Raw genomic sequence first — 21673 nt, forward strand, 5'->3', positions numbered from 1 at the left:
GATCGTGTATCCCGTGTTTACAATCTCCAATACCCACTTGTCCGACGTGATGCTTTTCCACTGTGGGGAAAATGGCTTGAGTCGGTGATGGAACATGTACTGAGATTGGCACTGAGGTACGGTCTTGGCTTCGCGGCCCTCGACATACCCGTCAAACTTGCTGTCTTGCACTTTGCCCTGCGGAGGCGTTGCCCTGCTGAGGCCGGCGCCTAGGGCCCTTATAATGTGTTTGTTGATGACGTCCCTGATCATACCCCCGTTGAAATTGGGTATGTTGCTGTTGGTAACCAAAACGGCGTTGCTGAGGATAAAATTTCTTCCTTCTGAACGGTGGGGTATATATCCCCAAAGTTCGAAGTGTCGCTCTGGAATCTTTGCTCGAGTGTAGGACTGAGTCGGTCGATTCAGCAAACAGTTTTATTTTGTCGAAGGGGAGGTCTGCAATTTTGACCTGTAACTCCTTTGGAATGCCGGATGTGTGAAGCCATGACTCTCTCCGCATTACCACTGCAGTGGCCACGGCGCGGGCCGCTGTGTCCGCCACATCCAGTGCAATCTGCACGCCCGCTTGAGAAGCCACGTAGCCCTCTTGCACAATTGCCTTAAGAATTGGCCTTTTATCCTCCGGAAGGAAGTCCATGAGGGCAGTAAGCTTGGAATAGTTGTCGAAATTGTGATTCGACAAATGAGAGGCATAGTTGGCCATGCGGAGCAACAGAGTAGAGGAGGAGTAGGCTTTTCTACCCAGAAGATCCAGCTTCTTTATGTCCTTGTCCAATCCCCCAGATTTGTACTGGGACGATTTGGACCTGTGTTGGGACGATTCAACCACTAGCGAGTTTGGCTGTGGATGACTAAATAGAAATTCCATACCTTTCGCAGGGACGAAGTACTTTTTGTCTGCTCTTTTGTTGGTAGGAGGAGCGGATGCTGGAGTCTGCCATATATTAGTGGCTGCCTCGATGATTGCATCGTCCAGAGGAATAGCAATTTTAGAAGAAGATGGAGGCCTGAGGTTTTTAAGGAGTCTGTGGTGTTTCTCCTGCACCTCCACCACTTGAATATCTTGGGATTGAGCTACTCATTTGAACAGCTCCTGCAACTGTTTCAGGTCATCTGGGGGAGAAATGTCTCCAGGGACCACGGCCTCATCTGGCGAGGATGAGGAGGCATCACTATGGTATCTCTCCTCCAATTCCTCTGGATCCTGGCTGTATTGATGTGATCGCCTTTGTGGAATTTCGAGGTGGGGTTCAATGCCTTTAGACCCAGCCTCTGGTTGGGGAACTCGTGGTGTTCCCCCAGGTGGAAGCAGAACACTGTGGCGTTGAGGGGTGGTCGACGGGGATCCATAATGAGACGTCGACCTCCTATGCTAACACCCCGCATAATGATGGCGGTCGTAGCAACAGGGACAGGGGCCCAGCGATGGAGACCTGGACCATGACCCAAGGATGTAAGGGTGGTGCCTGGAATGTCAAGACCTCTGAGATGATACCGACGTACGAGGAGAGCCTCTGTGAGAAGACTCGTAGGGATCTCTGCTAGAGGATGGAGAAAAGCGTGCAGACCCCTGGGATGGACTCCGAAGAAAAGGAGAAGGACGTCTGTGGCAGGCTGAAGGTGTTGCTGCCCGTCGAATCTCCGGTGGTGATCGTGGTGACAGAGGCAGCGCAATAACCTCAGGAGAGGGGCTGCGGTGCCTGGTCTTCGTTTTAGCCTTTGCCCTCTCGGGTGGTCTTATCGGTGAACTTGGTACTGGAGCAGGTGTCATGCTGATTTCCACTGCTCCCGGTGCTGTTGTTGCCGGTGCTGTCGATCCCAGTGCCGATGTCCTCGGCGCCATCGTCTCCAGTGCCTCTGGGGAAAGTCTCGATCGGTGCCGCAGTAGCCGTTGCCGGACTGACTAGTGCCCGCACGGCTCTCGGTGCTGTCTCCCCGGTAGCTGCAGGGCCTTGAGTGGTTGCATGCGCCGCGGCTTTACCAGTGGAGGAAGCCAGCGTGCGTGGGCCCTTTGTTACACTCGTCCCGCTCCCAACAGTAAGGGGCAGGGATCGAGTAGGCGAGGCTCTTCTTTTCTTCTGCACAGAGGAGGTCAAAGAGGCAGCCTTCCTCTTGTGCGATCCTGAAGAGCCCTCCGCATGCGTTGCCTCCGATGAGGCAGGCTGAAGTGCTTTGTCAACTAGCAGCATCTTTAGCCTCATTTCTCTATCTTTTCTAGCTCTATTAGTCAACTTGGAACAATGGGAGCACTTCTGGGGAACGTGCGTCTCCCCGAGGCACCGTATGTATCTGCTATGGCCATCCGAAGCAGGCATGGCCTCCCGGCAAGATTCACACTTCTTAAAGCCAGGGGATGGCATTGTTAAAACTTAACTCTGAGTCCTTAGGTGCTAATAGCACACTTAACAGTCTGTTAGGTGACGTTAATAACCGTTGGCCTTTGAAGGCCGACAAACAAAAGCAGCGGGCCCGCCCGGAGGCGGCCGCTGCGGTTTTAAGATAGTCTTTAGCTTTTAACAACTTTTAACAGAGTAACTAACTATAATAACTATAGAACTGCTAACTATGAACTGTTAAAAACTATTAACACGAGAAAAAAAAAGATTTACCTGTCTCAGGCGTTGGAGCCGGAGAGGATTCCGTCTGCAGCCGTTAGCGGTTGAGAAGGAACTGGCGGGGACCGGATCGCGCACGTGACCGTAAGCGCGCGAAGAGCCGACGCGCATCGGTGCATGCGTGACCCGACGGAGACTGCTGAAGATTTTCCGAGCTGGGGCGCCAGGGTGAGCCCGACACCTACTGTGGAGCACCCACGGGGACCACTCGAAGAAGAACCTCTACTTTCAACATGCTATTATTGGTGTTGAGCATCAACATGGCATTGAGATGAGTGGGGCAGCTCCTAGCTCATGGCCTATACAGCGTAAGGCTGCCTGCAATCTCAGTAAGTCAGCACTTTATTGGTTCACATTAAGGAATCTTCTGGAACATTTTAATTTAAACCGGAACAATTAAAAACTTTATTGAAAAAAATCAAGGAAAAGGCAGTTTGCAGAAGGAGAGGATTCTGTAACCACAGAAGTATGAGGCTCTGCTAATACCTGGATAGTGATGCTCTGGGTCTCCATTCATAACCACATCTGGAATTTCCATCATTATTTTTGTAACTAGCCGTTCTGCCAATACAGAGATTCGCTTGTAGTCATACTAACAAAGGAAACAGAAAGAGAAGTTAGTCTAGTAAACGGCTGGTGGTTCAACCTTTGCTCCTTTACCAACCACACAGCGGCTACGGCTACGCTACATTCCCCCTTCAAAAGGGAGATGTACATGCAGCCTATCAGAAATGCAAACGAGGTGTTGATTTACATATTGTGTGCCTCATTTGCATAACCACAGCCACTTGCTATTCCAGAAGTGCTGGGGTTTTTTTGGAGGGGAACGGAGTGGGGAGGAAACCAAGCAGTGTAGAATTACCCCATCTACACTGCTTGTTTGTTTTTTTCTCTTCCTAAAACAGCACTTCTGGAAGAGCAAATGATTCATTATGCAAATGAGGCACACTGTGTAAATCAGTGACTCATGTCCATCAGCCACACTTACATTCCCCTTCGGAAAGGGGGATGTACCGTAGCTGCAGGCAGAATGATCAGCCTGGACACAAATGTCAGTACTTGGAGGTGGTTAGATATCTGATACCTTTTTAAAAAACAACTCTGTATGGGTAGTTTGGGAGTTGCCAGCTCAGCCAGCTGCCCAAAAACAAACCAAATTACCAGGAAACCAAATTTTACCTTTAAAAACTATCAAGCAAACTTTCAGATAAAAACAAAAGGGTTGAATTTCAGTATTATAACTGGGTAGATAATGAGTAAAGTGATATCCAGAGTAGTCTGCAATATGAAAGAGCAATCCTGTTTTGCTCATCATCACTGAAGCAGCTAGGAGCCTGGTCACACTGAGTTATGGGCACCCACTCCTTTTTCTGAAGACACACCTGCTGGATTCAGTAAGAGAATTGCTGACTGAACCTATGAACTATAATATGACTGGAAGGACTAAGTCCCCCCAAGCATCTCCCTTGCAATCTCAGAAACCTGACCACATGGGATATGTGACCATGTACCCCATATTCTTCATAAAAGCATTATAATATATATGATAGGATTATGGTATCTCTGAAGTATTTTATGCAAGACTGGTCATGCAGAATCCTTGGCAAAGTTGTGATTCATAGAAAATATCCTATTAGTACACAGGTATCAGTTTTGTATCTTAAGTTAAAAATATTGACTGCGTACCTGTATTACAAATGTGTTCACAGCTGGGGAACTCCCACTCGGCAAAAGACACTCAGACTAGCTGGCTGGCTGGAAAGGACCTATTCAGGGCAATGAGCCATTATAGAGAACAACAAGCCTTGGAAGAAAACTTCTCTTCCTGAATTGGAGAAGCCTTCCTGAGAACACTACAAACAGTTTCCAAGTAATGGCTGTGGTGACTCTATAGGGACATGTGCCCAGGTCACTTGGTGCTGGAGTGCATCTTGGGATACCAGTGGTTCTCCACTGACAGGCATGGGAACCCACCCAAAGAGACTCTTGGAAACACCTGACGAAGAAAGACTAAGCTGTGGGAAGGGCTGGATGCAGCAGGCTAAAGGATTGTTAACCTGTCAGCGGAACACCCAAGGATTTTAAAATGTAAATTAGTGGAGCTTGCCACTTAAGAACATCAATACGACCATGCTAGAGCATATCAAATGGCATTGTCACTGTCAGAAGACAGGACACTGGACATGTACACCAGAGGGAATGAACAGAAAGAAAGGTTACTCACCGTAGTAACGGTGGTTCTTCGAGATGTGTCCCCGTGGGTGCTCCACATTAGGTGTCGGGCTCGCCCGGCGCCGCAGATCGGATCTTCCAAGCAGTTTCTGCCGGACCGCGCATGCGCCGGTGCGCGCCACTCCCCCGTGCGCTCCCGGCCATGTGCGCGATCCGGTCCCCGCCAGTTCCTTGACCAACCGCCTCGGATGCTCCTGCAAAACACTAAACAGAGATCCGGAGCGGGGAGGATGGGCGGGTAGTGGAGCACCCACGGGGACACATCTCGAAGAACCACCGTTACTACGGTGAGTAACCTTTCTTTCTTCTTCGAGTGTCCCCGTGGGTGCTCCACAATAGGTGACTACCCAGCAGTAACCCAACATAGGAGGTGGGTAATCGGATTATGTGCAGCTTGTCCCCGAGAGGACCGCTGCCGAGAGACGGGTATCCTCTTGGAATACCCTGTGAAGGGCGTAATGTTTGGCGAAGGTATCACAGGATGACCAGGTCGCCACTCTGCAAATGTCTTTTAGCGCAACGCCCTTGAAAAAAGGCTGTTGATGCTGCCACCGCCCTAGTGGAATGAGCCCTGGGCGTGGCCAGTAAAGGAGTCTTTTTGAGTTTGTAGCACATTTTTATGCAAGATACGATGTGCTTAGAGATTCTCTGCGAAGAGAGACATTCTCCTTTTGATTTGGGAGCGATAGAGACTAGGAGCCTATCCGTTCTCTGGAAGGACTTGGTCCTGTCCATATAGAAAGCTAGCGCTTCCTCACGTCCAGGAGGTGTAGGCGCGCCTCCTTGTTAGAGTTATGAGGCTTTGGATAAACAAGGGTAAACAATAGGTTCGTTAGTATGAAACTCTGAAAGAAACTTTAGGAACAAGGACTGGATGCAGCCGTATGGTTACTGCCTCCTTGGAAAACCAGTGCAGGGTGGCGCTGCCATAACTGCTTCAAGCTCGCTCACCCTGCGAGCTGACGTGATTGCGAGAAGAAAGGTCGTCTTCATCATAAGGAGGCAGAGGGAAACCATGGCCAAAGGCTCGAACGGTGGTCCCCTTTTCGCATTAAGCACCAGGTCCAAGTTCCACAGAGGTGGAAGCGGTTTCTGAGGGGGGTATAGGCTTACCAGCCCTTTGAAGAACCTGGTAACCATGGGATGGGCGAACACCGTGTGCCCTTCCTCTTCGTGTCTGAACGCCAAAATGGCGGCCAGGTGGACCTGAAACGAGGATAGCGAGAGTCCTCCTCTCTTGAGGTCCAGTAAATACTCTAATATCACAGCCATAGGCACCGAAAGGGGGCTAGCTGTTTGGTAGAACACCATGCCGTAAAGCGAGTCCATTTCTGCTTGTAGGTCTTCCTGGTGGAAGTCCTCCTGCTACTTTCTAGGACTTGCTGCACTTCCTCCATACATGTGCTCTCTAGGGAGCTGAGCCATGGATTAACCACGTTTGTAGTCGCAGGCCTTGGGGGTGCGGATGCACTATGGACCCCTGGGCTTGCGTGAGCAGATCCAGAGGCACCAGAGGGGACATCGGTGGCCGGTCCGACATGCGCAGGAGTAGGGGGAACCATTGCTGTCGATCTCATGTTGGGACTATCGGGATCATTCAGGTTCCTTCCCTCCTGGCTTTCTGCAACACTTTGTGGATGAGCACTGTGGGAGGGAAAGCGTAAAGCAGGGGGCCCCTCCATGAGATCGCGAAGGCGTCCCTCAGGGACCCCTGTCCCAGTCCTGCCCTGGAGCAGAATCGTGGGCACTTCTTGTTGTGCTGAGTAGCAAACAGGTCTATCTGGGGAAAAACCCCATGCGTGGAAAAATCGGTTGCAGCACATCGGGACGGATCTGCCACTCGTGCGTGAGTGCGAAACGCCTGCTCAGCTGGTCTGCCTTCACATTGCGAGCGCCTGGTAAGTACGAGGCTTTCAAGGTTATATTGTTGGCGATGCAGCAGTTCCACAACCGGACTGCTTCTACACATAAGGCACGGGACCGAGCTCCTCCTTGCCGATTTATATAAAACATGGTGGAGGTATCGTCTGTACTGATCCCGACTACCTTGCCTTTCATTTGGTCTCGAAAGTGTCTGCAGGCGTTGAACACTGCTCTGAGCTCCAGTATATTTGTGTGCAGTGACTGCTCCATGGAGGACCACAGCCCTTGCGTCACCTCTTCGCCCATGTGTGCTCCCCACCCTATGAGGGAGGCATCTGTAGTAAGAAAAACCAATACGTGTGGTTGGTGGAAGGGTACCCTTGTTAGCAGGTTCCCGGGGTTTACCCACCATTGCAGGGATTTGCGCACCTCTGTTGTGGGCGACGCCATCCTGTGAACAGTGTGTGCTGCCGGTTTGTATACGCTCGCCAGCCAATGCTGCATGCTGCGCATGTGTAACCTGGCGTTCTGTTCTACGAAACGTCGCTGCTGCCATGTGGCCCAGCGGCTGTAAGCACGTCAGAACCGGCACCATAGGGCTGAAGGTGAAGCCTTGAGCGAGGGAGCCGATGGCCCGAAAGCGAGTCTCTGGTAGATACGCCCTCGCTGTAATAGAATTTATGCGTGCCCCTACGAACTCTATGTCCTGTGTGGGGTCTATCTTTGATTTTGTCAGATTGATAAGCAGGCCGAGCGAAGAGAACGTGCCTGCTGTGACACATATTATGCGTAGTACCTCCTCCTTTGAGGCCCCTTTGAGTAGGCAGTCATCCAGATACTGGAATATAAATACCCCCTGTCTGTGCAGGTAGGCTGACACCACTGCCAAGGTCTTGGTGAAGACTCTGGGGGCTGAGGAGAGCCCAAACGGTAGGACCTTGTAAGTCGAGGGCTGCGAACCAATCTCCATCGTCCAGTGCTGTAAGGATGGAGGCGTTTGTGATCATCCGAAAGCGTTGCGTGCGCAGGTACCGGTGAGGCCTCGAAAATCTAAGATGGACCTCCCCGTGAGGAAGTACCTCGAGTAGAACCCTCTCCCTTGCAGTTGCTCCGGCACTCTTTCCACTGCCCCTACAAGCATGAGATGGTCTACCTCCTGCTTGAGCCTCGCTACATGGGAGGCCTCCTGGAGGTGGGGCCCCGGGTGGAGGTCATGGCGGTGGGAGCAACTGGGAGGGGATGGCGTACCCCGTGGCTATGATCTCCAGCACCCATTTGTCTGTGGTGATCCTTTGCCACTGGTTATAAAATGGTCGGATGATGGCCTTGAGCACTGGTTTCGTGCCCTCTGGAAGCGAGTCCATGAGGGAGGTTAACCTAATGTGGTTGTCGAAATTATGGTTCGCTAGATGCGCTGCGTAATTTGCCATTGGCAACAGTAGCGTGGAGGAGGAGTAGACCTTTCTGCCCAACCGCTTTAGCTTTTTGGCATGTTTGTCTGTTCCCCCACGTTGCGACGACTCCACCACCAAAGAATTTGGTTGTGGGTGGCTGAACAGGAACTCCATGCCCTTCGTCGGCACGAAGTATTTTTTTTTTTTTTTCGCTCTCTTGTGGACAGGCGGAATAGTCGCAGGAGTCTGCCATATCATAGTGGTAGACTCCAAGATTGCGTCATCAGCGGTATTGCTATTTTGGAGGAGGCCGGAGGTCTCAGATTTTTGAGGAGCTTATGGTGTTGCTCTTGCACCTTTGCTGTCTGGATGCCTTGCGTGAAGGCCACCCTCGTAAAACAGCTCTTGGAACTGTTTGAGATCGTCCGGAGGATGGACGTCCCCCGGGGCCGTAGCCTCATCCGGGGAGGAGAGCGAGGAACCGCTGGGGTACGTCTCTCTGGACCCTTCCGGTTCCTGCTGATGATGGTACACCCTCTCACTAGAGGTTTGCGAGGAAGAATCTCGGGGTTCCATAACCAGTCCCCCCTGAGATGCTTAAGTCTCTGTCCCCGGTCGCAATTGCCCTCGGGGGTACGAGATCGTTTGTAGGGATTTTTCCCTAGTAGATTGCCGATGGTGTCTATGCCCTGCATGGTCCCAACCAGGGTGAGGCTGGTTGCAGAAATGGAGAAGGGGGCTTCGGGTAGGCTGGGGGGGACGACCCCTGCCTTCTAGTTGGAGTCTGCAACATAGCGGAGGGCTGTGAGAAAGCAACTCCACAGCCCTGTGCGGAGAGGGGCTGCAATGCCCCCTCTTGTGTGCAGTCTTCCCCCTCCCTTGAGGAGGTAACTCCGCCCCTGACATACAGGGGATCCCGGCCCCGTCCGCACCGAGCTCGGCACACTCGAAGGCGGTGCCGCACGTGCGGTGTCCTTCGGTGCCGGCAGGCTGCGTGCCTGCGCGCTCTGCACCGCCGGTTTTCCGGGGGTCGGTGGTACCGGCGCTTGTTTAGCCGCCGCCCTGCCTGCGGTGCGGGGTGGCTGGCTGATTATCGGAGGCTGAGCCGCTTGCACGTGGCTCTCCGTGCCGCCGCCGATCAGCTGTTGCTGCGGCTGGGGGCTGCTCGCTCCTCCCGTCCCGCTCGCTGTTGCTGCCGGCAGGGATCGGGCTGGGGGGCATACAGGGGATTCCGGCGTCCGCACCGAGCTCGGCACGCTCAAGGGCGGTGCCGCACGTGCGGTGTCCTCCAGTGCCGGCAGGCTGCGTGCCTGCGCGCTCTGCACCGCCGGTTCCCCGGGGGTCGGTGCCGCTGCCCACGGTGCCGCCGGTACCGGCGCTTGTTTAGCCGCCGCCCTGCCTGCGGTGCGGGGCGGCTGGCTGATTATCGGAGACTGAGCCGCTTCCACGTGGCTCTCCGTGCCGCCGCCGATCAGCTGTTGCTGCGGCTGGGGGCTGCTTGCTCCTCCCGTCCCGTTCGCTGTTGCTGCTGGCAGGGATCGGGCTGGAGATACTTTCCTCCGTTTCTGCGCTGATGGAGTGAGGGAGGCAGCTTTCCTTTTAAGGGCCCCGGAGGGTCCCTCCTGCTGCGGCCGCTCCGGTGCTTCTGGCTGGAGGGCCTTATCAAGAAGCAGCATTTTTATCCTCATCTCCCTGTCCCTCCATGCTCTGGTTGTTAATTTAGCGCAGAAGGCGCATTTCTGTGCCACATGGGACTCCCCCAGGCACCTTATGCATAGACTGTGCCCATCGGACACTGGCATCGCCTCTCGGCAGGACTCACGTTTTTTTTAAAGCCTGAAGAGGACATTGTTGGTGAGTCTTTGAGTTTTTAAGTGGGTACTTAGCACCTTCTTTGTGCCGTTTTCCCCATCCGATGGCCTGCCTTAGCAGGAGGGCTGATGGCCCTAGCTCCTGGCCTCCGGCGCTTGTTACTGGGACTGGCTGAGCTGTCCCTCTCGTAGCTTGTTCGTTGTTGTTTTTTTTTTTTTTTTTTTTTTTAACAAAATAACAACCAGCTAGCTTATAGTAGCCTAAGTGCCTGAAAAAAACTTTAAAGAAAAACAGATAAAGTCGTTGAATACGCTACTTGGCCTTAGCCTAGTTGGATTCCGTCTGCAGCCGACGGCGGTTAAGAGGAACTGGCGGGGACCGGATCACGCACATGGCCGGGAGCGCGGCGCGCACTGGCGCATGCGCGGTCCGGCAGAAACTGCTTGGAAGATCCGATCTGCGGCGCCGGGCGAACCCGACACCTAATGTGGAGCACCCACGGGGACACTCGAAGAAGAACAGCTAATCATCAAGTGGTCCCTCCCCTGTTGCCCATTTCCACCATCTCTGGTCATCTTTTCTAAGAGGCATGGGTGGACCTATCCTGTATGAATTTATCTAGCTCTTTTTTTAAACTTATTCTCTCTGTGACTATGTCTATACGACACAGTTATTTCAAAATAACAGTAGTAATTTCAAGATGACTCACAGGAATCTAGACTACACACACATATTGCAAAATAATTTTGAAATAGCAGGTGCATTATTTCGAAATTGGTAACCCTCAAAGTGAGAAGAATAGCACTTATTTTAAAACTTCTATTTCAAAATACTTGCTGTTGAGACACGGAATAGCGCTATTTCAAAATTACCCATAATGGGCTCCAATAGCACTATTTCAAAATAGAGCTATGGACCCAGAATCCTATTTCAAAATAGGTAGGTGCTCTTTTGAGACGCATTTTTGTGTGGACATGTTATTTTGAAAGAAGATACTAAAAACAGCCATTGAATATCTTCTTTGGGAATAAAACTATAGTGTAGACATAGTCTGTGTGATTCTTGGCCTTCACATTGCCTGGCAAGGAGTTCCATGGGCTAACTGTGAATTACGTGAAGAAATACTTCTGTTCTTATACTAGGAGTAAATAGCACTTCTTTGTTCACTTTCTCTGCACCAGTCATGATCTGCAGATTTCTATCGTATCAACCCACTGGGAAATCTTCTGGGGCCTCATTCAAATCTTCACCAAGAGATCCTCACTGTTGTGTGTGGAGCTCAGAGGACTCCAGCCTCCCAGTGTTGCAGTTGTACACACTGGCAGAGGACTTCTCTGGAGGGAAATGTGGCTGCATTAAAGGGCCAATGCATAGCACAAAAGAATTGAATAACATGTCATGTACTATAATATAGGAACATGAAAGAGAAATGCTATCCATATACCTCCATCTCTTGTTGAGCCACTTCACATGCTGCTCCAAGGCCAACTGCTAATGGTGTAGGCACAGTCCCTGATCGCATTCCTCTCTCCTGGCCTCCCCCACTCTGTAAGGCTTCCAACCTCACCCGGGGTCGCCGGCGAATATAGATGGCACCAACTCCTGCAGGAGAGGGAAAAAAAACAACACCCAAGGAAGCTGGGCACATGCAGTTCCTATCTAGTTTTGTAATTACTACAAAGGACAGCCACCTTCCTTCCCCTCTGAGAACTGCTCATCTGTGTCCCTGTTGGGGGGGGGAGCAGGGTGTAGGGAGGAGCATCCTTGTCCATTGAAGCTGCTCCTCCCCACAACTTTCCCCTCCAGCATGGTTCTGAGTATCTGAGAAAGTATCAACCTCTCCACAGTTTGCTTTAGCAACACAAGGTTCAGTGTGCTCACAGTACAACACCCCCAATACCACACTAATTACCTTCCCCACTCTGGGATCAGTAGATGAAGAGCCATCTGCTAGTGTTCAAAAGATGCTGTCGGAAAGCAGGAAGCCTTTAGATTAGACAGACCTGCTCCCTAATAAAGAGGAAGACATACCTTATCTGGTCAACTAAGGAGGGAGTAAGCCTGAGATGATCCTCTATTGCTTGTGTCTTGAAGTGTATCTGAAGAAAAGTCTGACTGTTTAATGTGTATGTTGCTACATCTCATCTCTCTCCTCACACTGGACCTGTCCTTACCATCTCTGTGTAGCCAGCACCCCCACAACAATAGTCCAGAGTTAGCAAGATACAGGTCTGATGGCAGATCCTCCGTACGCCATATTCCATAAGGCGGAAATAGTCATGCACCCTAATCCCAATCTCAAACGGCCTCTGGTTTCTGTTTCCATCAAGCTAGTAGCCCACCTGCATTCTTCCTCAAATTTCATTCATACCCAGGGAGGTTAGGCACTACACTTTAGCCATCCAGAGGTTCAAATTATAGATGAGAAGCAAGAGGAGGGCCACAGACAGGGTAAGTGTCTTACTCAGGGAAGGGGCAAAGACAATAACAGAAAATGCGGAAATGGGAGAAGTGCCAAAAGCCTTTTTTGATTCAGTTTTCACCAAAAAGGTGAAGACCAATCAGAGCAGCCAGGAAGCCTTTCTGCAGGCAGCACCTTCTATTCCCCTAGCTGGGGTAGGAGGAGGAACAGCAGGCACAGGAAGGGACATATGGAGCCTGGAGTTGCTTCCTGCCCCCCATCTTCTAGCACAGCCCACAGGCCAGTTTCTGTGGCGGGCAGTCCCACGCCTTGGGGGCCAGATCATGCAAGCCAAGGGTCAGGGGTTCCCCAATCCCGAATTACATACATATAAAATGGGAAAGGACTGTCAAGGAAGGAGTACCACAGAGAGGGATATAAAGGTCATAAAAACTATGATAAGTCCTGTGGCACCTTTTAGCCTAAGACACAGTGGAGCAAAAGATTTTCTGGGGAAAGACCTTCTTTATCAGATGCGGTGTGACAAAGTGGTTCTTTGCCCATGAAACCTTGTGCTCCAAAAATTCTGTCCGTCTATAAGGTGTCACAGGACTTGTTGTTTTTGCAGATACAGATTAACACAGCTACCCCTCAGATACCTGTCACCACATGGGTCATAGTGGACCATAAACTAAATAAATAGGAGTGAACAGTGTAACACTGTTCCAAAAAAAACCCAAACATTCTGGCATTTGTCTTGATAACAATACTCATGCTAATACAACAAATCATATTTGGGACCAGGAGACATGGTCACCCTACACTTGCCCTATCACATTGACGCTTTACAGCAGGGCTGGGGAAGCTTGTGTGTGTCAGGGATAAGTGACTCACAGAAAAACCAGTCAGGGCCACATAAAAGTGGGAAGTAAAAAAAAAAACACCTATAAATCTTCACTGATGTGACCCATTGAGACACCTTACTCCCCTCACACTGCAGCACCACAGGGGGAACTGAGGTTCAAGCTTCCCCAGGCCAGATTAACTCTTCTGGGGGCTCAGGGTGGACCTAAAATGGAGGGTTCAGCATTCAGTGTGTGGGAGGGGGCTGCCAAGGAGAAGGTGTGGGGTCTGGGAGGGAGGGTGCAGGAGTGGGCTGGGGTTGGAGCATCTGGGTAGGAGGTGAGGGGCAATAAGTGGGTTGTGAGCAGTGGGGGGATAGGGGAGTCAGGAGTGAGCTGGAGATGGGGGTCTGGGCAGGAGGGAAGGTACAGGAACAGGCTACCAGCCAGAGTAAGAGGAGCAGGAGCGATGACACCAGTGGTGGTACCACTGCTTCCTACCTGCACCCAGCAGAGCCCATGGACCAGATCTGGCCCACGAGGCTTGGGTTACCTATCCACCTGCTCTGCCGTGGGCCAGATGCTGGGGAGTGGAACCGGGAACCTTGGGGGCCAGATCCAAACAAGCCACAGTCTGGGGGTTCCCCACCTCCGCTTTACAACATTGTCAACTCCAAAGCTACTGTCACTTATCTGACATCTTTTTCTCACCTACTTCTGTAGGGCCGCTTGCTGCAGAACCTAAACCAGTTTTTCAGAAATGGTGCATGTATTCATGGAGGAAGCTGTGGAATAACAACAAAGTACTTCCTATGAAACCAGAGGCAATGTAGAACCTACACCAGACCCCTGCCTCCAAGCAACGGAGATGGGGAAAATCATCTCTCCAGGGAGCCTCAGAGCTCTCTGCCAGCATGTCATAACACCAAGAGGTGCTGCAACATGAGCAGCTAACACTGCCAAATCTTTCAGCCTGCCATGTGCTTGGTGGTGCACATGCCTGAACCAGGTGCCCACAGGAGGTTTGGCAGCACTGCCTGAATGGGCTCTCAGCACAGTACTGTTGTCACAAAGAAATCCGCTTTCTACAGTCGAACTCTTGCTAATATCACTAGAGCAGGTGAAGGGGGAGGTACTGTGCACTGACAGAAACTGCTTCCCCACAGCAGAAAGAGATCATGGATCAAGGCCAGGGCAGAAAGGAGGCACACAGGCATCAGCACACAACTGCTCTGTCCAGAGACTTCATGCTAGTCACATGACATTTGGAAAATTTTGCTTCTTTTGATTTAAAAATAACCCATAATAATAATAATAATAATAATATGGGGGGGTGGAGAGAGCTCAGCGGTTTGAGCATTGGCCTCTAAACCCAGGGTTGTGAATACAATCCTTGAGGGGGCGCATTAGGGATCTGGAGCAAACATTTAAAAAAAAAAAAGGATGGTGCTTGGTCCTGCCAAGAGGGCAGGGGACTGGACTCAATGACCTCCCAAGGTCCCTTTCCAGTGCTATGACATGTGTATTCTCCATATATTTTTTTAAGAATACATAACCAACTTATGCTATAATTGGCTAAATGATTAATGAAAAACTTTATTCAGTCTAGAAAAGAATTAAGACATATGAAGAATGATAACTTATTAGTTATCTCAACAATTCAGACTACTTGCTGAAACAAATATCAGAGGGGGTAGAGCTGTGTTAGTCTGCATCTGCAAAAACAAGAAGCCCTGTGGCACCTTACAGACTAACATCTGAGAAAGTGGGTCTTTGCCCACAAAAGCTTATGCTCCAATATATCTGTTAAGTCCGTAAGTTGCCAAAGGACTTCTTATTGTTTGTGCTGAAACAAAGTGACCCTAAGACAAGCCTGGAAACATTTCCTTAGAAAAACAAAACAAAAACAAAACAAAAAAAAAAAATCAATCAATCAATCAATCACCTTTTGGACCATAGATTTTATGGCCGCTGATGCTCATTAGGTCAATTTTCATAGCATTAACATCCATGGGAATTTTTCCAACTGCCTGCGCAGCATCCGTGTGGAAGAAAACCTTACGAGAGCTGCAGATCTGACCTGGTAGCAGAACACCACAACAGCAAGAGACAAGAAAGTGGGTTACTTAACTCATTAAATGCGTTAACACACCAAGTTTACTCTTTTGTCTTAAGTGATGAAGGCTATCACTTCCCCTGGGAAAGTTCTTTCACAATGTAGCAAATCTGCCTTTGGAAATTCTCATTGTAGTCCACCTTGATTTTCCATTTCTTAATTCCATTTTATCTTAATGCCATGCCAGGTATTAGGCTAATATAATTCCCCTCCTTCTTTGCTGTTCATATTTATCAAGTATCTGTATATTTATGATGCATTCCCCATTGCATTTTTGTTTAGTTAAATTGGCAAAGCTTGCCTTTTATTCTTTCTTTTAAAAAAAAAAAAAAAAAAAAAAAAAAAGACTATACTCTCAGCTTCCACCTCATGGTGGCTGCTCTTCTCTAAACTTTCTTCAGATTGATAGTAATTTTCTCATGCCCAGAATCAAGCAATAATACAACTGTTGCTCTTTTTATGCTGGTACTTGCAAGTACTGAGTACCAGCACCTTGCAGCCCCAACCATGGGATTGGCTGGGGGCAGGGAGCAGCTGAGTAATAGCACCTCAATTTTTTTTTTTTTTTTTTTTTTTAAATGAAGAAAAGGCACAGATTGCAACTGTAGTTGCATCATATTCACAGAGAGAGAAACTATTACCAACTTACGGCATGATGAGCCTTTGGACACAGTGACCAACCATAAACTTTTTTCTGTACCAGATCATTGTAAATTCTCATTTGAGCCGCAGCTGACTTGCTTCTTGGCCTCATTTTGCACAACAGTTCCTGAGAATTCTCCAACACAGAATGTATGTATTTCACATTATCCTGAACGAGCACTAATTTTGGGTGCCAGTAGTGAAGCTATGCTTTACATTGCAAAAGCCAGGTAGGAGGAGAAAACAGTGCACCTCACTCTCATTATAAGGCTACATGATTGGAACAACTGCCTGTTAAAAATATGAGACAGTTTTGATTTACATTTTCAAATGATTTGAGAAGACATTGTTTGAGACAGCAAAACAATCATCAAAACAGGTCTCAGACAAGACAGACCGGTGAATTACTTCTGGTCCTTCAAAACAAGGACAGCTTCCTTATGGCCCAGTTTCACTACACCTGGTATTACATCAATTTGCCTTTTTAGTAATATGAGACAAGGTATATTTCATATATAATACACATATTAATATATATGACATGTCACATCAACATTATATAACCCTAACAAAGTTGTAAGCTCACTCATGTCAAGCGATCTCTCTCCACGAATACTCTGCAAAGCTAAATACAATGTAGGTTCGATTGGGCAGGGGAGCAAAGCCCACAGGTAAGTGGAGAACATGGAAACCTGGGAGATGGGTCAGAAATGGGAGGCAGCATGGGCACCAATGTCAGAGTAAAAAGAGGGTCAGGGCAAAACAGGGAGGCAAGATCAAATCAATATCTTAGATCCCTGTATACAAATGCAAGAAGTATAGGTAATAATCAGGAAGAACTGGAAGTGCTAGTAAATAAATATAACTATGACATAGTTGGCATCACGAAAACTTGGTGGGATAATACACGATTGGAATGTTGGTATTGAAAGGTACAGCCTGCTTACGAGGATAAACAGGGAAGAAGGGGGAGGTGTTGCCTTATAGATTAAAAATGTACATGGTTGGACTGAGGTGGAGATGGACGTGTTGAGAGTCTCTGGGTTAGACTAAGAGGGGTAAAAACAAGGGTGATGTCCTGCTAGGAGTCTACTACAGGCCACCTAGCCAGGTGGAAGAGGTGGATGAGGCTTTTTTTTCCCCAACAACTAACAAAGTCATGCAGGGCCCCGGATTTGGTGGTGATGGGGGACTTCAACTATCTAGATATATGTTGGGAAACTAATACAGCGGGGCACAGACTATCCAGTAAGCTCTTGGATTGCATTGGAGACAATTTTTTATTCCAAAAGGTTGAAAAAGCTACCGGGGGGAAGCTGTTTTAGATTTGATTTTAACAAATAGGGAGGAACTTGAAAGTGGAAGGCAGCTTGGGTGAAAGTGATCATGAAATCACAGCGTTCACAATTCTAAGGAAGGGTAGAAGGGAAAACAGCAAAATAGAGATAATGGATTTCAGGAGGGCAGATTTTGGTAAGATAGCTGGTAGATAAGGTCCCATGGGAAGCAAAACTGAGGGGAAAAACAGCTGAGGAGAGTTGGCAGTTTTTCAAAGGGACATTATTAAGGGCCCAAAAGCAAGCTATCCCACTGCATAGGAAGGACAGAAAATATGGCAAAAGATTGCCTTGGCTTAACCAGATCATCTTGCATGATCTCAAAATAAAAAAGGAATCACAAAAAAATGGAAACAAGGACAAATTACAAAGGATGAATATAGGCAAACAACACAAGAAAGCAAGATTAGAAAGGCTAAGGCACACAATGAGCTCAAACTAGCTACAGGCATAAAGGGCAACAAGAAGGCTTTTTATAAATATATTAGAAACAAGAGGAAGACCAGGGACAGGGTAGGGCCACTGCTCAGTGAGGAGGGAGAAACAGTAACAGGGAACTTGGAAATGGCAGAGATGGTTAATGACTTCTTTGTTTCGGTCTTCACTGAGAAATCTGATGAAGGAATGCCCAACATAGTGAATGCTAGTGGGAAAGGGGTAAGGTTAGAAGTCGAAATACAAAAAGAACAAGTTAAAAATCACTTAGGAAAACTAGATGTCTGCAAGTAACCAGGGCCTGATGAAATGCATCCTAGAATACTCAAGGTGCTGATAGAGGACATATCAGAGCCTTTATCTATCACCTTTGGAAAATCATGGGAGACAGGAGAGATTCCAGAAGACTGGAAAAGGGCAAATATCGTGCCCATCTATAAAAAGAGGCATAAGAATAACCCAGGAAGCTACAAGCCAGTCATCTTAACTTCAGTGCCAGTAAAGATAATGGAGCAGGTAATTAAAGAAATCATCTGCAAGCACTTGTAAGGTGATAGGAAACAGCCAGCATGGATTTGTAAAGAACAAATCATGTCAAACCAATCTGATAGCTTTCTTTGATAGGATAATGAGCCTTGTGGATAGAGGAGAAGCGGTAGATGTGGTATACCTAGACTTTAGTAAAGCATCTGATACAGTCTCACATGATATTCTTATAAAAAAAACTAGGCCAATAAAATTTAGATGAGGCTACTACAAGGTGGGTGCATAACTGGCTGGATAACCGTACTCAGAGAGTAGTTCTTAATGGTTCTCAATCCTGCTGGAAAAGTATAACAAGTGGGATTCCACAGGGGTCTGTGTTAGGACTGGTTCTGTTCAATATCTTCATCAACGATTTAGATATTGGCATAGGAAGTATGCTTATTAAGCTTGCAGGTGATACCAAGCTGGGAGGGGTTGCAACTGCTTTGGAGGATAGGGTCATAATTCAAAATGATCTGGATAAATTGGAGAAATGGTCTGAGGTAAACAGGATGAAGTTTAATAAGGACAAATGCAAAATGCTCCACTTGGGAAGGAACAATAAGTTTCACACATACAGAATGGGGAGAGACTGTTGAGGAATGACTACAGCAGAAAGCGATCTAAGGGTTATAGCGGACCACAAGTATGAGTCAACATTGCAAAAAAAGCAAACATGATTCTAGGATGCATTAACAGGTGTGCTGTGAACAAGACATGAGAAGCCATTCTTCCACTCTACTCTGCGCTGGTTAAGCCTCAGCTGGAGTATTGTGTCCAGTTCTGGGCACCACAGTTCAAGAAAGATGTGGAGAAATTAGAGAGGGTCCAGAAAAGAGCAACAAGAATGATTAAAGGTCTACAGAATGTGACCTATGAAGAAAGGCTGAAAGAATTGGGCTTGTTTAGTTTGGAAAAGAGAAGGTTGAGGGGAAACAGGATAGCGGTTTTCCTCAGGAGGAGGGAGAAAACTTGTTCTTCTTGGCCTCTGAGGATAGAGCAAGAGGCAATAGACAAACTGCAGCAAGGAAGGTTTAGGTTGGACATTAGGAAAAAGTTTCTAACTGTCAGGGTGGTCAAACAGTGGAATAAATTGCCAAGGGACATTGTGGAATCTCCATCGCTGGAGATATTTAAGAACAGGTTAGATAGATGTCTATCAAGGATAGTTTAGACGGTACTTGGTCCTGCCATTGGGGCAGGGGGCTGGACTCGATGGACTCTCGAGGTCCCTTCCAGTCCTAGTATTCTATGAATGTCTGGCACAAGTGAATATAAACCCTATCAAAATCCAAATACACCCATGTTCTACCCTGGTGCAAGGCAGGGAGTACCTTGGGGCCCTACTGGTTTGGAATCCTGTGTTCAAAATCAAGAGGTAAGGGATACATTGTGATATCAGAAAAAGAAGGTCAAAGCAGATTGGTGATTTTTAGCCTTGGTGACAGAGTGGTTTTTAACTGGTAAACAAGTATACCATAAAAACAACTACCTTCCACGGTATATCTTCTACATAAGGTCATATGTCATGCTGCGAGAAGCAGCGTCCCAGAATGATCAATAATGTAGTAACTCTCTCTTTCCTCCTGTACTGTCTAGCTTTAGCAATAAAATTGGCTATATTTGGTTATTTGGTCTCCTGAACATTTTGCATAACTTACCAATGTCACTAATTGGCTGCTTTACTCCTATTTCATTGTTCACAGTCATTATGGATACCAAGCTTGTGTCTGGTTGGATCGCATCCTCCAGCTCCTTGAGGAAACATTGAAAAGACACAGATGTACTGCCCAACATAAACTAGAAGTACATGGAAGAGCTGCCTACTGCTTAGTGTTGTGGTGCTGTTAAAACAGACTAAAACCCAAGGCCTAAAAAACAGAGAATCTAAAAAAATAAGTAAAATACTGATAAGATGTGGCTAGCCAAAACTACAAAATTTCAAAACAGGTATGTTTACAGAAGATAAGAATTCTGACATCAAATTGAACCACCACAGTTTGCTTTCCAAAATTCCTCTTTTAACAGATTAAGGTAGGAGATTACTATACTGTGAATCATACATACTGATCTAGCATTGAAATGCAGAACTGCTAATAACAAAATAAAATTAGTTAGCTATTTTAACAAATTATAATAATGGACATTGAGAAAGTATTAGATAAGGTAATAAATATGCAGGCCAAGGTTTTGTCTGGCATGAAGGTATTTTTTGTTCATAAATCAATATATATAATTATAATTTACATGATTTTTCAAATTTGTTTAAAATTATATTGTTGGCAAGGCACTTCAGTAAAATGTACAAACATGCACTGATAAACATAACTTCTTTTTTGGGATCTCGGGCAGCATGATCCCAAGCCTACAAGTTCAGCCAGAAAAGTACAGACATGATTACTGCTTGCACATAAATCATGTATTGAGGGGGGGAGTTACGCACAATTCAATGGCTGTGTTGTATGTTGATCAGAGGAAAATTCTGTAAGGGATAATGAGAAAATGTATCATAATACATGTAAAAATGGACCCACAGTTGGAGAAATGCCATGTCAGAAACCAATGAACTACACACCAGGAGTCTGCAACCTGCAGCTCTTTAAGGACCTCTTTGTGGCCCCCAATGCTATAATTGCAAAGTTTAAAAAAAAATCACCCTCCTGATTATTTTTAATAAACAATGAATGTCTAAAAGCCCAACAATGAATAATTTGTATCTAAATAGCAAATGACATGTGATCTTGAAACACTGAATAACTCCCCTACCATCCTCCAGAGAGAGAGAGGGTTTGGGAGCAGAAGTCAGGAAGACAATGGTATGAACACTAACAAAGTGTGAGGAAATAGAATACGTAAACCGTGTGTCGAAATCCTGCAGTAAACATGCATCACATTACAAATCATTAAGTGTGAGCTGTTCTTAAAGTAGGGGTTACAAAAAGTATGGTTTGACATTATTTATTAAGGACCATCTTGTATTCACAAGCATTGTGGTTCCTGAATTACTTCGTTTTTTATCCAATTGGAAAAAAATGACTCTTCTTGATATTTTGGTTGCTGACCCCTGAACTAGACTGAAGGACCAGACGAAGAGACTGGGGATTTGGGGTTTTGATGACCAACACAGAGGGAGGAAGGACTTCTGGGCCCATTTAACTATTCATGTATATCCAAATACAGTAAGTATTGACAATCATTCTGTCTGAAATTGTACTACAATAAAGACAAAACTGATCAAGTCTCAATTGGATGGATGTAATGAATCCCTTTCCCACTGTAAAGATCCAACACTAAATTCAGTTTTGCTAGCAAATTATATTAAGTTAATAAAAAGTTCCAATTTTTGGCACTACAAATTAATATTATGGAAGTTAGAATAAATACAGGTCGCACCTCCCAAAACCAGCAGTCTCTAGTCCATCAGGACCATTGATGTTACTGGACCAGAGAGCCCCA

The 21673-nt window shown here is 47.3% G+C and overlaps 1 protein-coding gene and 1 long non-coding RNA gene across 2 annotated transcripts in view; one reads left to right on the top strand and one right to left on the bottom strand.

Annotated features, from left to right (window-relative positions):
- LOC142022408 (uncharacterized) overlaps positions 1 to 15093 on the top strand; it is a 41878-nt gene extending 26785 nt beyond the window's left edge. Inside the window, exon 3 of the long non-coding RNA XR_012647954.1 lies at positions 13886 to 15093. This is a non-coding gene — a long non-coding RNA (uncharacterized LOC142022408). The remainder of the gene's footprint in view (positions 1 to 13885) is intronic.
- The window catches only part of NFS1 (NFS1 cysteine desulfurase), a 51569-nt gene that overhangs the window by 10662 nt on the left and 19234 nt on the right, over positions 1 to 21673 (bottom strand). The window contains exons 6-9 of the mRNA XM_075012194.1: positions 19879 to 19972; positions 15108 to 15242; positions 11364 to 11521; positions 3105 to 3210 (exon numbers count right to left, since the gene is read on the bottom strand). Coding sequence (XP_074868295.1) covers positions 3105 to 3210; positions 11364 to 11521; positions 15108 to 15242; positions 19879 to 19972 — 493 coding nt within the window. The remainder of the gene's footprint in view (positions 1 to 3104; positions 3211 to 11363; positions 11522 to 15107; positions 15243 to 19878; positions 19973 to 21673) is intronic.

The sequence above is a fragment of the Carettochelys insculpta genome, chromosome 17 (genome assembly GCF_033958435.1).
Source record: "Carettochelys insculpta isolate YL-2023 chromosome 17, ASM3395843v1, whole genome shotgun sequence".
Classification (NCBI taxonomy): Eukaryota; Metazoa; Chordata; order Testudines; family Carettochelyidae; genus Carettochelys; species Carettochelys insculpta.